Raw genomic sequence first — 15474 nt, forward strand, 5'->3', positions numbered from 1 at the left:
TTAAAAAGGTGTGCTGTCCCTTTAAATGTGATGGCCAGAACTCCCTTGGAGTTCAATTATGCTTGTCACAACCTTGTTCCTGGCTCCGCCCCCAATGTCTCCTGGCTCCACCCCCAAAGTCTCCTGGCTCCACCCCCAAAGTCCCCAGATATTTCTTGAATTGGACTTAGCAACCCTAAATCTAACTGATTTCAGTGGCAGAATTGAACTTGTGTTCTTTCCTAACACAGTGGGTCTTACGTATGCCCTTCTCTGGCCATATCAAGTTCTTTGCAATGGTGCATGCTTGTGGCCAAGACAGTGAACTGTAATCAGAGTCAATGCAAGTTCACCTTCCCCAAATAATTCCTGCAGTTGTTTTGCTTGTTTTAAAGAGCAACACCATAAAGGGCAAGTCTTCTTGGCAAGCAGCTTTCTTTTGTTTTAAAGTCACTGTTAGTGCTCACAAAAGCTTTATGATTGATGATCTTGGCAGCTATTGGTTCTGTTTTAGCTGCTGAAGAAGGAGGAATAGTCTCTTTCTTCACCACACCCCAGCTAAGGATATCACAACAGGACTTGCTCCATTTCTGCTGGGGTGAGATACACACGAGAACTACCAGTACCCCAGCCTTGTTTATCCCAGTGCTCCATATGGGTTTCCCTTGCATCACTGTAGTGCCATGTAAACAACAGTCCACTTTCTCAGCTTTTGTTCAATGAAACATAACACAGAAGTCCACTGTGTTAGCAAAAAAAAAAATCCAGCATAAGTTGTCATGCATCAGATCTTACTTCTCAGTTGCACAGAGTGCAGAATCATTTTGTAGAGATCTTTATAATCAAAATTATGGGGTGGGTAGATACTACAGCAAAATATTAACATAGCTAACCATATGGATTCAAGCTAGTGCTGCCAACCTCCAGGTGGGGCCTGGAGATCTCCTGGGACTACAACTGATCTCCAGACCACAGAGATCAGTTATTCTGGAAACAGCTGCTTCAGAGGATGGACTATATGGCATTACACCCCATTGAGACCCCTCCTCTGCCCAAATCCCACTCTTCCCAGTGTCCACTCCCCCAGTCTCTAAGAATTTCCCAGCCCAGAGTTGGCAACCCTAATTCAAGCATCAGTCATTAAACCCCATACTAGCCACTCATTATAAACACAACTACAATCTGGTTATAACAGAAACTTGTCCAGTAGAAAAACATCACAAGCCCAGCAATTAAATATCACTCCTATTTTACAGACAGGTAAACTGTGTTGCAAGGCAAAGTAATCTGCCCCAGATTGCCCAATGAATCGGTTTCTCTTTAAAGCTAGTGATAACCAATTGTTGTCACTTTAAGGCTCTTTTTTTAATTATTACAAATCATTGGAGGAGCAAAGACTAGTTATTTTTCTACTGCATCTTAATCTCACTCTTCTTCCAATGAGTTTCCCCTTTGCCCTTGCAAAAGCCCTGTGAGGTAAATTAAGCTAAGAGGGTATAACTAACCCAATAAGTCATTCAGTAACCTTCAAATCAGAGTGGGAATCTGAACCCATATCTCACAGAGTGTAAGTCCAGCAAGTCTAACTACAACACCATACCTGCTCTCTTAGTTATTAGCAACATATTGCCTATATATCAGAATACAGCTACCTTGCTGGATCAGACCGAGATCCATGCCAACTATCTTCCTATTTGTACCCACCCAAATGCCTCATGCAAACAGGGTATGAATGCCACCTCCTTCCTTAGAGTGTGTTCCAACTTCTATTACACAGATATATAGTGTGTCTTTCCCCAAAGGTACCATTCAAGATAACATGACCAATAGCCATTGATATCTCTATCTTCCACTAATGTATCTAGAAATTTGTGTTTATAGCTGGAATACAGCATCTGTACCCATTACTCCCCCTTTGACTTTATGGAGATTAAATTGAGCTTCCCTAGAACATATGGAATAGTAGGGTAAAAGGCCACCGATATGTTCTTGTTTCTTATTTAAATTCCCAGGCTAGGATTAAGGTGTGTGATCCTTCTTTATGACACTGATGGGAAATGTGTCGCTTGCTGCAAGAACTTTATCTGTGGCATGAGCCAGATGGTAGGGAAGCCTTTGGGGAACTATGTGCAGCCACAGCTTCTCATTGACTTTATTCAATATTTTGTGTTCTAACATTCTAAACCTGCCACCCTCACTCTGCAGCATAGTGTTTTATTGTCCCTGTGATCATGTTGTTGACTGAGATCTTTTGAATCTCATTCCTTAGTTGCTCCTTAGTCCAAATATTGGGGACTTTGCCATTTTTAAGAAAAACACCACCAATAAATAAACCAGATATCTCCCAGAATAAAGAGCTGTAATGACTCTTTTATCGATGCATGGGGGGAGGGGTTTCTACTGTCAATACATTCCTGCTTCCGTTGCAGTTGGCCAGCAAAGAGGTTTTCCACTGTGAAGGACAAAAGCAACATTACGCCATGAGAAGTGTACAAGTTTCTAAAATGGTAAACATGCCTGTTTGTTTCGAGATCTGTGTCACTGAACTGGGGGAAGGGGGAACAGAAAAACACCCTTTACCAAAGAAAACTTTTTGTTGGGATCTGACTATTTCTTATGTTTCTCCTCCCATTATTGTTTAAGGTTTCCTCGACAGCCTCTGCTTCTTCCTCTGCTTGTCCCCTTTCATCTGGGTGAGATTAGGTTCCAGCAGGACTACATCCCTTTCCATAAAACCCTCTACGTTGGAATGATCTCTAAGGAATTCTCATGGAACGATCTCTAAGATTGGCAACAACTGTCAAGAAAGGTGAAAGTTGTACAGATAGATTTTTTAATTCCTGTGTGAAGTAGATACATTTATTTTGCCCTCTTATATTACAATGTGGGGCAGTGGTTAGAGTGTCAGATTTGGATTTAGGGAGGCTGGATTTTAAATCCCCCTGAGAACAAGAAAGTCAATAAGTAATTTTGGTCCAGTCATGTACCTTGAGCCTAATCTAATTCCTAAAGTTGTTGTGAGAATATAATTGTAGAGGGAACTACATATGCTACCCTCAGGTTCTGAAAGGGATTAAAATGAAAGGAATTGTTAGCCACAGGATGAGTGGCAGCAACTCTGTGCCTGCATATTAAGACAGTTAAACTAAGACCAGGGAGATGTGAGTTCAAATCCCTGTTCAGCCTGTTCAAGGCTGCCTTCAGCGCAAACATTTTCTCTCAGCCTACCCTATCTCACAGCATACACAGCTGCCCATCTGGATCTATCACAGCATGGTTGTGAAAATAAAATGGAGGAGGGAAGAATAATGTATGCCACTCCTTGGTGAGATGATGTGATAGATAAGTAGATTAGATTTTGAATCTGTATTTGACTGAATCAAACCAAACCTCTAGTTACACATGCTTCTCAAAACACTGTAAACATCTGCAGGGGTTGTGAGAAACCACAACAACGGTAAGGATGTTGCTATCATCATTGAAAAAAGTTATAATTCGGCCTGTTACTCCCCTAAAGTGGCAGCTGACTAGGGGGGAATCTGGGGTCCTGGGCAAATGTCCAGAATGGAGTCCCAGAATCACTGCTGCCTCACCATTGCCCCTCCCTTGCCAAGGCCAAGCAAGATGAGTGGGAACCACTACTGATACTGGAAGCCAGTTGCTCAGACCCTCAGATGGGGCAGGTGCAAGCGATGACAAGAGTCTTCTCTTCTTCTACCGCTCCTTCCAGTATGTGTGGGGCAGCTGGGTCTCCCAAGTGTGGGATCCAGGGCAGCTGCCCTACTGCCTGTTAGCTAAACACTCCTACAACTGACACATGAAGAATGTTCCACACATGCACTGGGAGGGTTGTTGGCTCAGTGGTAGAGTACATACTTTGCACCCAAATGGTTGCAAGTTCAATCTCAGACATTTCCAATTTGCATGCCAGGAAAGATCTTGGTACAAGACTTGCAGTGCAATCCCAAGCATATTTATGCCCTATTGACTTCAACAGATTTAAAATGCATAGGTTTGCTTAGAATGACACTGTTGGACAGCCACTGCCTGTCAGAGCAGAGACTCCTTTGCTTAATGGACTAGTGGTCTGATTCACATATGAACACAGCTTCACATATATGGCACCCTCTTTCACAATACAGCCTATGGCACTTTCAAGATTCAGGGGAGCACCAGGGCAGTTATCAAAGTGATAGAAAAGGCTGCTTGGAGAATCAAGAACTGGCAAAACACTGGTGTTATAGAAGCTCAGAGCTTTTTGGATACTAGCCATTGGCTGTCTCCATTAACACTGATTACTGTCCTTCTGGACTCCCAGGACACATCCACACATACTATCATTGTAGCTATAGCAGTCCTTTGCACCTGGATTTTCTGCTGCAGAGGTGAATGATCGCTATCATGCAGTGATGGCCCAGTCTCCATTAATGTGTGGAGCCTGAGCATCCAAGCATCACCTGTATCTATCTCCATGTTGATCAATTGTATCTGAAACTACTAGAAGAGAGTGTATGAAATGGTACATCAGAAATTATCTTCTCCCAGATGAAGCTGTCTGGACATTAAGAATGACATCAGAGGTCCTGTTGACAATGTCTACTGAAGTAAGGCAGATTATCTTGTGGGATGGGGCTTTTCCTGTGCTGGTACCTCATTTGTGAAACTCCAGAGCTTCAGAGCTTCTGTTATGTATGTCTGGCACCATCATGGTTTAATTTTCAGTGCTAGGTAAAAACATTCTTGTTCGCCTAAGTGCTTTGAGTCTATGCAAGGCCAATACACAGAAACATTTGACGCCAGTCAGATAGCCCTCCACAGCTGTTTCTGAAGGGGCAAATGGTGTGAGAGGGAAGCCTGAAGCCCCCCTCCCCAGTGCTCCTGAGCCAAATAAAACAATGAAACACTCTGAAGGTGAATTCTGCTGATCATATGTGTGTCTACAAGTTAGAGGATATCCACAACCTGACTCGTGTCACACATATTGTGCATTTTGGCCCATAATATGTTTAGCTCTGCTTCTTGGTTTTTATTGGCCCTGCACTGACTTCAGTGGTTCTCCTTTGTGGTTCTTCTGCTTAAATATTTACTGCTACTAAATCAAATCTTTGTTGCTGTTTCTATCTGCTGGTATCATGAAGTTTTTAAAGAAATCAGTGCTGCTATTTCACTGTTTTAATGCTGTTGTTTGGTTTTATTGGTTGAGGCTTTGTTTTGAACACACCCTCAAAAGCCATACTGTTGTGAGGAAGTATATAAATAAATCAAATAAGTAAATGCTGCTTTTACATAAAACTGGCAATGGTAACTCCATATTTGAACAGGTGGAAGAATATTGGTCCATCTAGTTCAGTACTGGTCTATTGGCATCAGCTCTCTGAGACCTCAGGCTGAAACGGATCTTTCCCCAAACACCTGCTACCTAAGATTCAACCTGGGACCTTCTGCCTGCAAAACAGGTGCTGTACCTCTGAGCCACACCCCAAATTCCATGATCATAGATAGTTACACATAATGATAATAATAAATTTATTCTTATATCCCTCCCTCCCCCGCCGAAGCGGGCTCAGGGCGGCTGACTGCAGGGTCATCACAACTCTCATAGAGCTTGACCATCTTTTTGGTCATTTTCTTGCAATTCAATAAGATGCAAATCCTCAGTTTATGGAGAGAGAGAAATGCTTATTTGGAATCTTTGTCTGAGGACTTGTGGTGACTCTTGATAGCCCCAATATCTCCTTCCTACCTGTGTGGTAGTAGGTCAGTTGTGCAAATCCCTGCTGCAACTTCGCACAAATGTACAAGGAAGAGCCACACAAACTAGTGATTCTCTCCTGGGAATACAATCATGTGGGAGGGCAGCAGAGGGGAACACATAAGGGCAGAGCAGCTGAGTTGTCCCATGGAAATCCCACTGATGTCTCCTTTCAATTTAAATTGCACCATGCAGGCCTCAACTGAGAGTGCAGCCTACAACCCACCCAACACCCTCTAAAGGTTGCCTATTGCTAGAGAAGATCCAGTACTGGTGGCAGGCAGGGCTTTTTTTGAGCAGGAAAGCACAGAAACGCAGTTCCAATTGGCTTGGCATCGGGAGTGTGGCCTAATAAGCAAATGAGTTCCTCCTGGGCCTTTTCTTTTAAAAAAGCCCTGTGTGAAACAATGGTGATGTCAGGGGGTGTGGCCTAATATGAAAATGAGTTCCTGCTGGACTTTTTCTACAAAAAAAGCCCTAGTGGCAGGCATGCTCCAGGAAATCCCAGAAAACCATTTGAAACCATTGCCTCTAAAAAAAAAATGCCCCCAATCTCTTAGAAAGCAATTCTTAACAGATTTACTCAAACTTAGTCCCATTTTATTCACTCTCTGCTCCTCCATACTCTCCTCACAACAACCACAGGTAGGTTAGGCTCAGAGAGAGTGGCCACGCCTAGCAAACTTACATAAGTTCACACTGACTATTTGAACCTGCATCTCCCAGATAAAGACTCTAAGCACTAGACTAGGACTGCAGCTTCATTCAGATAGCCCCATGTCCTATTTAAATAAGCCAACCAATTACTTTTCATGTTTAAGTCAATATTAGAGACAATGCATATCAAGCTGTCCCTGACATTTAAGTGGAAGAGAATGCTTTTGCTCCACTGAGTGGTCCATGGCAGGATGTTTGCCAAAGGATCCCCTGAATCAAGGCACACGGACACAATCCAGATGAATGCAGATGGGTCTTAGTTAAACAAAGTGCTACTGTGCCTAACATAAGAAAGACTGTGCATGGCACTGGAGTTCTTAGTGTTCCAATAAAACTGAGACCAAAACTTTGGAGATCCACTGTTATTGACTACAGTAAAATAAAAAAATCTCTATCCTCGTTAATTTTAACTCAGTTTGGAAGTGCTGTGTTGGGATGAAGTCTACATATGCTAATTTCTGCTCCTCGGGCTATCTTAAGCAGCCTATAAAGCACAGTTTAATAGGCTGTAGAGATAAGCCATATTAACATTTTTCAGAATTTAGATAAATCTAGAGCATATGTTTTGTGACCTGCTTCCCATATGTTTTAGAGACTGTTAAATTGATGGTCTGAAGTGATTTACAAGGAAATAATTCCAGAAAGGGAAGTTCTAGTGATTTCATAAACCATCTGAGCTGTCATTAACAGAACCCCAGGATGAAAAAATAAATAATGTCAGGATCAACTGGATTTTTATACCCCCCCCCCTTCCATTTTGAGAAGGTATTCCAACTTTTTTTTGGAGGGGGGGTACTTTGTTTCATTTTCACCCACAGAACCAGACCTAGACTGTTTTGCACTCTAGGCAACTAACTACTTTCCCACCACACACATTGATAACCAGTTCTATCCTATGGGCCTGTGGTGCGACACTAGAGGAGGGTCACACCACAGCAGTGGCCTGATCTCTCCATTCTATCCTATGGGCCCATAAGATAAAATAGACTCCTTTCTCTCTTATGGGTGGAGAGATCGGGCTGCCACTGTGGCCTGACCCCAGAGAAGGGGTTACCCTGCCAACCTCTCAGAGACTCCCTAGTGTGCAAAAGCAGGAAGAAAGCCCCACCCCCATGCTTCTTTGAGACCCTTTTCCCTGCTTTTGCACCCCTGGGGTGCATGGAGGAAAATCTTTTTCCTTCTGGTCCAGGTAGGGTTGCCAATCCCCAGGTGGGGGCAGGGGATCCCCCGGTTTGGAGGCCCTCCCCCCGCTTCAGGGTCATCAGAAAGCGTGGGGAGGGGAGGGAAATGTCTGCTGGGAACTCTGAAATTCCTTTTGGAGATTTATTCCCATAGAAAATCATGGAGAATTGATCTGTGGGTATCTGGGGCTCTGAGTGGGCTGTTTTTTGGGGTAGAGGCACCAAATTTTCAGTATAGCATCTAGTGCCTCTCCCCAAAATACCCCCCAAGTTTCAAAAAGGTTGGACCAGGGGGTCCAATTCTATGAGCCCCAAAAGAAGGTGCCCCCATCCTTCATTATTTCCTATGGAAGGGAGGAATTGAAAAGGAGTGCCATGCCTTTAAATGTGAGGGCCAGAACTCCCTTTGGAGTTCAATTATGCTTGTCACAGCCTGGCTCCACCCCCAAAGTCTCCTGGCTCCACCTCCAAAGTCCCCAGATATTTCTTGAATTGGACTTGGCAACCCTAGGTCCAGGAGATTGAATTCTGTGCCTCTGGACTGGCAATGCCCTAGGCAATCGCCTAAGTTGCCTAGTGGGAGGTCCAGCCCTTTGTGCCTATCTGCCTATCTCTCAGATGGAAGGGTTAGAGGCCTGTCACTGATGAAGCTCAGATCTTTCCAGGCCATGGGTCTGTGGGGAGAAGTCCCTACCCTCCAGCTCAACACTGAGCTGAATGAGAAGGTAGGACCTCAGCCCACTGGGTTTCAGACAAGCTTGAAAAGCAGCAAGACAGACAGGCTTCTGAGAAGTTGAGGGTTCTCATTAGATACACAGGGCATAATCCTAGCCATGTTTTCTTACAAGTCCCACTAACTTAATTGAGACATATTCCATACAGTACTGTAAATAATGTCCTTGCCCGTGGTGAGCTGACAAAGTTAGTTGTAGAACCCCTCCTCCCAGCACTTGAATTTACCAAAGGAAGAAAAGTAGCATACAAACACAACATAAATTCATAAATGCAGAAGGTAAAAGTAAACAGGACAAGCCTAATAGGCCCAGCACAGCCCAATCTTGCCACAGCTTGAAAGCTAAACACGGTTAGCTGTGCTCAGTACCTAGATGCAGAGGAAGACAATGGCAAGCCATCTCTGCTGATCTCTTGCCTTGAAAACCATGAAGTGCCATGAATAAGTTGCAACTTGACAGCACACAATTATATGTCCTGACTTGGATTGTCTAGACAGCCCAATCTCATCAAACCTCAGAAGCTAAGCAGGGTTGGCCCTGGTTGGTGTGAGACCATCAAGGAAGTTGTTCATTTCTTGCCTTAAAAACCCTGAGGGGTTGCCATAAATTAGTTGTGACTAGATGACATGTTCCACCACCAAAAAACAAACATGTATTTGAGCAATGATTAAAAGAACTATACAAATGATGGAGAAATAAAGAGGTGTCTGGTGGCATCTTAAAGATTAACAGATTTATTCAAGTATAAACTTTGGTTGCTTGCAAAAGCTTTTTAAAATGGTTGTTAATGTTTAAAAGATCCGTTGAGTCAACACCTGAGTTTATTTTATTGCCTACTTTGTCTTAAATGCTCATTAAAGTAACAGCCAGGCTTTTTTCTTTCTTTTCTTTTTTAAAAAAGTACTATGTGTAATTGCAAGTACTAAAGATTTCCTTGAAATTTAGGCAGAAATGGCAGAGCAGAAGCTGTTTGACTGAGTGAAAATGTGCCATAATGCAGTTATTTAAATCAATTTCCCCTTAAGAGAAATGAATAACCTAGGGCTGTTGAGAGGCCAATCAATAGATCAGATCATTTACTATGTATTTTCTTTATCACCCATAAATGTAATTCAATAATATAATATGAGACAAACACTGCCAGCAAAATGTATACCCTAGTACATATTTTTACCAGTTATATTTCATCAATTGATGAGGACATACTAAAATGAAAAAGAACTTCAGTTCCAATCTGTTCTGTTTTCTGTGATCTTTTTAAGAATGGCTGAGGCACCACGGCTATGAACACATAGATGGGAGGAAGTTCCACTGAATTTAACTCCCCCACCCACCTAGATTAGCACTTCCCACCATCCAATGAAAGCCAAACCCTGGGTATAGCAGCAGGTGCACATGGCCCCCCTCAACATTGGCTGGGAGCTACCATGATCCCCAGATAACCACACAGCTTATGATGGAAGCTGTGTGTTTTTCTGTACTTTCCTGCAAATATATTAACTTAATTCAACCCCTCCTAATAGTTCCCCTGCCCGGGTAATTTCCCCTCAGTCACTTCTGCTCTTGATTTGACATTGGTCCTTTCATAAAGCAGATGTTGCTTCTGGTTATATTGCACTGTTTCTAACAAGAGGAGAGAAGGTAGGGGAAAAGATTTCAAAACAAACTCAAACCCTGGATAGAAACCCCTCCCCCCCCCATGATAACATTGGGACAGGACAAACATGCACAGTTTGTACTTCTGCCCACTTAAATGTACAAATGTATATAAAGCCACTGAGTTGACAAGGGATACAAATATTCCTGAGGAAACACTGCATGCCATATAAAACACAAGAAAAGGGATGATGATGCTGTACTGCCATCCTAAATGGTATCCCTACATATATAAATAGGATGACAAATAGGAAATTTGCAGGCTTTTTTTTTTTTTGCATACTAGGCCACACACCCCTGATTGTAGCCAATCCTCCAAGAGCTTACATGGCTCTTAGTACAGGGCCTACTGTAAGCTCCAGAAGGACTGGCTACATCAGGGGTGTATGGCCTAATATGCAAAGGAGTTATTGCTACAAAAAAAGCCCTGGAATTTGCAGCTTGGAAATTTAGTAGTCAAGACGTCAACTGGTTAACACTCATTGCTTTAGGGCTTAGGCTGATCCTGCATTGAGCAGAAGATTGGATTAGATTGCCTGTACAGCTCCTTCCAACTCTATGATATTATGCTATTTCCAGATACCATACAGGCTCCAATTTGAATAGAGTTATTTCCAACTTTGGGGAGTGGCTAGAAAGCTTATAAATGGATAGTTTGTTTTTGTAATTTGCTGCCTGGTTTCACTTTCTCATATAGAGGGAAGTGGGAAGGGCAGTAAAGGGACAGACCAACTTGGCAGGGATGCTGTTCAGTCAGAAGAGTTAGCTCACCTTCCTGCCAAATAGGATTGTCCCAGGGGAAACACATTCACATGCCAATTCATGATTCTCAATGGCTGCTGAGCAAGCTTTTAAAATCATGTCAGACAGCATCTTTTTTTTCTCTTGGAAGTGGGGTACAGAACAAGAGGAGAGCTTCAGAAAGCTATATATCAAAATGCTTGAGAGCAAGGCTATTTACCCAACATTTCCTGCCCATTCTCCAAGGAACTCAGGGCAGGGTACACTGTGTTTCCCCCAATTTTATCTTCACAACAGCCCTATAAGGTAGGTTAGGATGAGAGACAGTGACTGGCCCAAGGGAGCTTCATGGTGCCCCAGAAGTTTCAACATGGATCTCCCCAGTTGGAGTCAGCTGGCCTCCAATGCATTCTCGCACTCCAGCAGAAGATAAAGAAGTTCCAGAGGTCAATACCTCTGAGAAAGTCTTTCTCAATCATTTCTGTCCTGGAGGGGAGAATTAAGTCACATTGCAGGTATATTAAACACCTATATAAATAAGAGCCACAAACAGTAATGCTTGTGCTTCTGAGATGTAAAGAAAGGGGAGAGGGCATAGCTCAGTGGTAAAGCTTCTGCTTAGCATTCTGAAGGTCCCAGGTTCAATCCCTGACCCTGACATCTCCATTCAAAAGGAGCAGGTAGCAGTAATGGGAAAGACCTCTACCTTGAGATCCTGGAGAGCTGCTGCCAGTCTGAGTAGGCAACATTGACCTTGAGATACCTATGGCCTGACTCAATAAGGCAGCTTCATGTGCTCAAATTTTAAATGAAACCAATGTAGTGTAATTAAAGTATTGTCATTTGTTGTTGCTATGCTGGACATTACCCTCCCTTTGAGTTCACTATTAACATTTTATAGAAATATTTTCTTATAATGATCAAAATCTTAATTTCTGTAGCTGTCTGGCACCCATCCGAATACAATCCAGCACAATCCAAAATATGCACACTCAGAAATAAATCCCATGGAGTTCAATGGGACTCACCTCTGTGTAAGCACTGCAGCAACCTCATCTTTACACTTGAGAACAGAAGAAAGATTTAAAATCTTGTTTTGGAGAGAGTTTAAAAGCCAGTGTACTAACTAAAGCCGCCAGGATGTTGGAGAATGGGAAGGAAGGAAGCAAGTCCAAAGAGGAAGTGCCAACACAGTGTCAACAGGAAGAACAAAAACCCCACCAGAACAAGAGATTCTCTCATTTACAAATCTCTCTCCAAAGAAAAGGAGGGTACAGTAGGCAATCTTATAAAGACTTGACATCTCAGATTGTATAGACCAGCACAAGCTCAGGAACTCCATAAAAGCATGAGGAATGCCTGCATCAAGCAAAAAAACCCAAATGCAGGCATGCCCTACAATAAACCCAAGCAATTTTCTCTGGTGAGCATTCTCTTAAGCAAGATGGAGCAATTCTGTTCACTACAGAGGAAGCCCATCAAAGTCTGAGTTATGACACCTTCTTGAGATACTACTTGGTTTTGATTAGTTGGCCTGCTGCAGTATTTCTGATGGAATTCTTTCCCACACACGCGGAATCTCTTGCCCTGCATTTCACATGGGGAGACACTCTCTCACACTCAGCTCTGGCAGAGAACAGTGCCCTCAGCTCTTTTGGAGGGAGGGCATGATAAAAATGCATGAGAGCCAGGCAGACAGACAGACACAGACATGTTAAGGAGGAGGTTTCTGAGAATGGCCTGAAGGGTAAAAAAATAGTTAACTCAGAACCTCTGAGCCATCCCTTTTAACTCCACATTCATTGGAATGACTGAGACAGCTACAATCAATCCCTAATTCAGCAGTGCCACCCTGAAGGCTGTAGCTTGGCTCCTATGCCAGCCTACTGTTTACTGACAGTTCTACCAGTAAAATGGTGTGTGTGTGTGTGTGTGTGTGAGTGAGTGAGTGAGTGAGTGAGTGAGTGAGAGAGAGAGAGAGAGAGAGAGAGAGAGAGAGAGAGAGAGACTAACAGCATCCCCCTCAAGTCCTGGAATGGCCAAGTCTCTGCTGGAAAGAGACAGAGGTATGTCTTACCTGAGGAAAGTGATCACCTGCAGTGTTCCCTCTAAGCTGAGTTAGAATGAGCTAGCTCATGGATTTTTAGCCTCCAGCTCACACATTTTTATCTCAGCTCAGGAAGGATGACCCCAGAGCACACTAATTTATGCAGCAGCTCACAACTTTAATACCAGTAGCTCGCAAAGCAGAATTTTTGCTCACAAGACTCTGCAGCTTAGAGGAAACTTTGATCACCTGAGGAAAGAGAGCAAAACCCCAGAAGTAATAGGAGCCTGGCTTTGTGACTCACAGGGGCAATCCCCGCGCATGTCATAAGGAAAGAGGCAACTGGTCCCGTTTGAAAGGGAACCCGGGCTTTTCTCAAGATCCTTTTCCTGCCAGTCAGCCTTTCGCCTCCAAGGGGCAGGGGAGGAAGCAAAGGGGCATCTCCCGCCCTCCCAACCCTCAACCGCGACTGTGTCCCCGCGGAAGATCGCCAAACAAACTGCAGCGAGACAGACGCGGCATAACAAACAGGCCAGTGTCAGGGAGCTTCGCAAAGCCTGGCTCCTCTCCGAGCAGGCTGTGCCATCCACCGAGAGATCCGCTCCACCGGGCAGGCGGGGCGCGGGAGAGAGAAAGTTGGGCACCGCCGGCGCACCTCCCCTGGGCGGGCCAGGTTCTGAGGGGACCCCCAGCCCGCCCGAGCAGTCGGCCGCCTCGCTCCCGCCTCGCTCAGGCAAGCCGCCGGCAGCTGCTGAGCGAGGGAAGGGAGCAGAACCCCCGGAGGACGCCATAAAGTTAGCAAGTCGTTAAGGTGACACCTCAGCCGCCCCCGAGGTCTCGTCCTCGGCTTCCCCGCCGAGTCCTCCTACTTCCCCCCTTCTCTCCCCTCGGGGGGAGAAAGAGAAAAGAGGAAAGAGAAAAGAGGAAAGAAGAGGAAAGAAAGAAAGAAAGAAAGAAGAGGAAAGAAAGAAAGAAAGAAAGAAAGAAAGAAAGAAAGAAAGAAAGAAAGAAAGAAAGAAAGAAAGAAAGAAAGAAAGAAAGAAAGAAAGAAAGAAAGAAAGAAAGAAAGAAAGAAAGAAAGAAAGAAAGAAAGAAAGAAAGAAAGAAGCCACTGTGGGAAACAGGATGCTGGACGTGATGAACCCTTGAGCTGATCCAGGGGGGCACCTTTACCTTCATACCTTTGCAGGGCAATCCAAAGCAGTTACACCTTTCAAAGTACACTGAACTCAGCGAGCTTCGAAGGGCGTCACGCCGTTTAGCATCACGCTGCGAGGCACACAAAAGACAGGAGGAGGGGCCGCCCCTTCCCCTTCGCGGATCCAGGCAATTGGGGGGGGGGGGCGCCAAAGAGGTAGCTGGTCCCAAGCTCTCTCCCAGGCAGGGAGCCCCGTATTGGTGGCCCCCGGGCAGAGAAGCCGTCCCCTCCCCGGGGCCGCGGAGCTGCTTTCTGCCAGGCTCGACCCCCCGCGGGCTGCCCTTCTCCCTCGCCGTTGCCCTTTACCTGCGTCGCTCATCTTCCGGCGTGTGGCCCTCTTCGACGGGCTCTCGGCCCCCCGGCTCAGATCATGCTCCGCTCCCCGGCCGCCTCTCCCGGTGGCCCCAGCAGCAGCCGCCGGCTAAAGTTCAGCTCGGGGCATGGATGGACTGGGCGGAGGGAGGGAGGGAGGGGAGGCGAGTGGCGGGGCGAGAGAGGCAGCGCAGGAGGTGGCAGCGGCTGAGCTCAGGACTGCGGGGAGCCCCGGCCGCCCTGCCCCGTCGCTGCCATCACCGCGCTGCTGCTGCTGCAACTGGACGGGCCGGCTGGCCGCGCTCTCCGAGGGCCCTCGCGGGCGCTTGCGGCGGCGGCGCCTCTCCTGCTTGTGCTGTGCCTCTGGCGGCCGCCAGGCATTTCCCTTCCTTCCCTGCAGAGGAAGCCCTTTTGCTCACGCGGGGACTGACTCGCGGCGGCGAGGGGAGGGGGCCGCGCAGGATGCCCAAACCAAGCAGCCGAGATTTAAAGAGACCGCGCGGCTCCCGGGGTCCGGGGAGCCACGAGCGGGAGAGGCCGGGAGCCAGCCGGCCTCTCTCGGGCAGGAGGAAGAGGGGGGTCTTCCCCGGCGGGAATGGAGGGCCCCCCCTCCTCAGGACTCTGGCTCAGCGGAACTCACTGCCCCAGAGGCATTTCTGCAGCAAGGCGAGAGAGAGCGTGGTTGCTTTGCCCGATGGATTCCAGTCCAGCAGCATCTTAAGAAACCAGGAAGATCGGGGCGGGTATGAGCTCTGGAGAATCAGATACGAGTGGGAAATGACTCTTGAAGGCTCCTACCCCCCAAATCATGGTGGTCTCGAAAGTGCTACTGGACGGGGGAAAGTAAAAGTCTCCTGCTGGGCTCCCAAACTACTAGCTGTTCCCCTGCAGACCCAACGCGGCTGCCCTCTGAAACTGTTTCTCAATGGTAGCCAGAAAAGCCAACCCCGCGTTCAGACGAGGCAATGTGTCCTTGTCGGCCTCGATTTGTGTAAGCCTGTGAACCGGACAGGGCTCTAGATGAAACGCAGAAGAACTGGAATTCACCTGCCGTCCCTTGCTGCCATCCGTCTCTTTCTCCCCACCCCTCAACTCTGATTTTTCCCCAGCAGTGCCCAAGTGGTGGTGGCCCCGGTCAGGTTTCTCTCGCTGCCAGA

The 15474-nt window shown here is 45.9% G+C and overlaps 1 protein-coding gene across 1 annotated transcript in view; it reads right to left on the reverse strand.

The window, feature by feature from the left end:
• Window positions 1-14613, reverse strand: part of FGD5 (FYVE, RhoGEF and PH domain containing 5) — a 272449-nt gene extending 257836 nt beyond the window's left edge. The window contains exon 1 of the mRNA XM_060239650.1: window positions 14312-14613. Coding sequence (XP_060095633.1) covers window positions 14312-14324 — 13 coding nt within the window. The 5' untranslated portion in view covers window positions 14325-14613. The remainder of the gene's footprint in view (window positions 1-14311) is intronic.
• Window positions 14614-15474: the final 861 nt, after the last annotated feature.

The sequence above is a fragment of the Heteronotia binoei genome, chromosome 5, assembly GCF_032191835.1.
Source record: "Heteronotia binoei isolate CCM8104 ecotype False Entrance Well chromosome 5, APGP_CSIRO_Hbin_v1, whole genome shotgun sequence".
Lineage (NCBI taxonomy): Eukaryota > Metazoa > Chordata > Lepidosauria > Squamata > Gekkonidae > Heteronotia > Heteronotia binoei.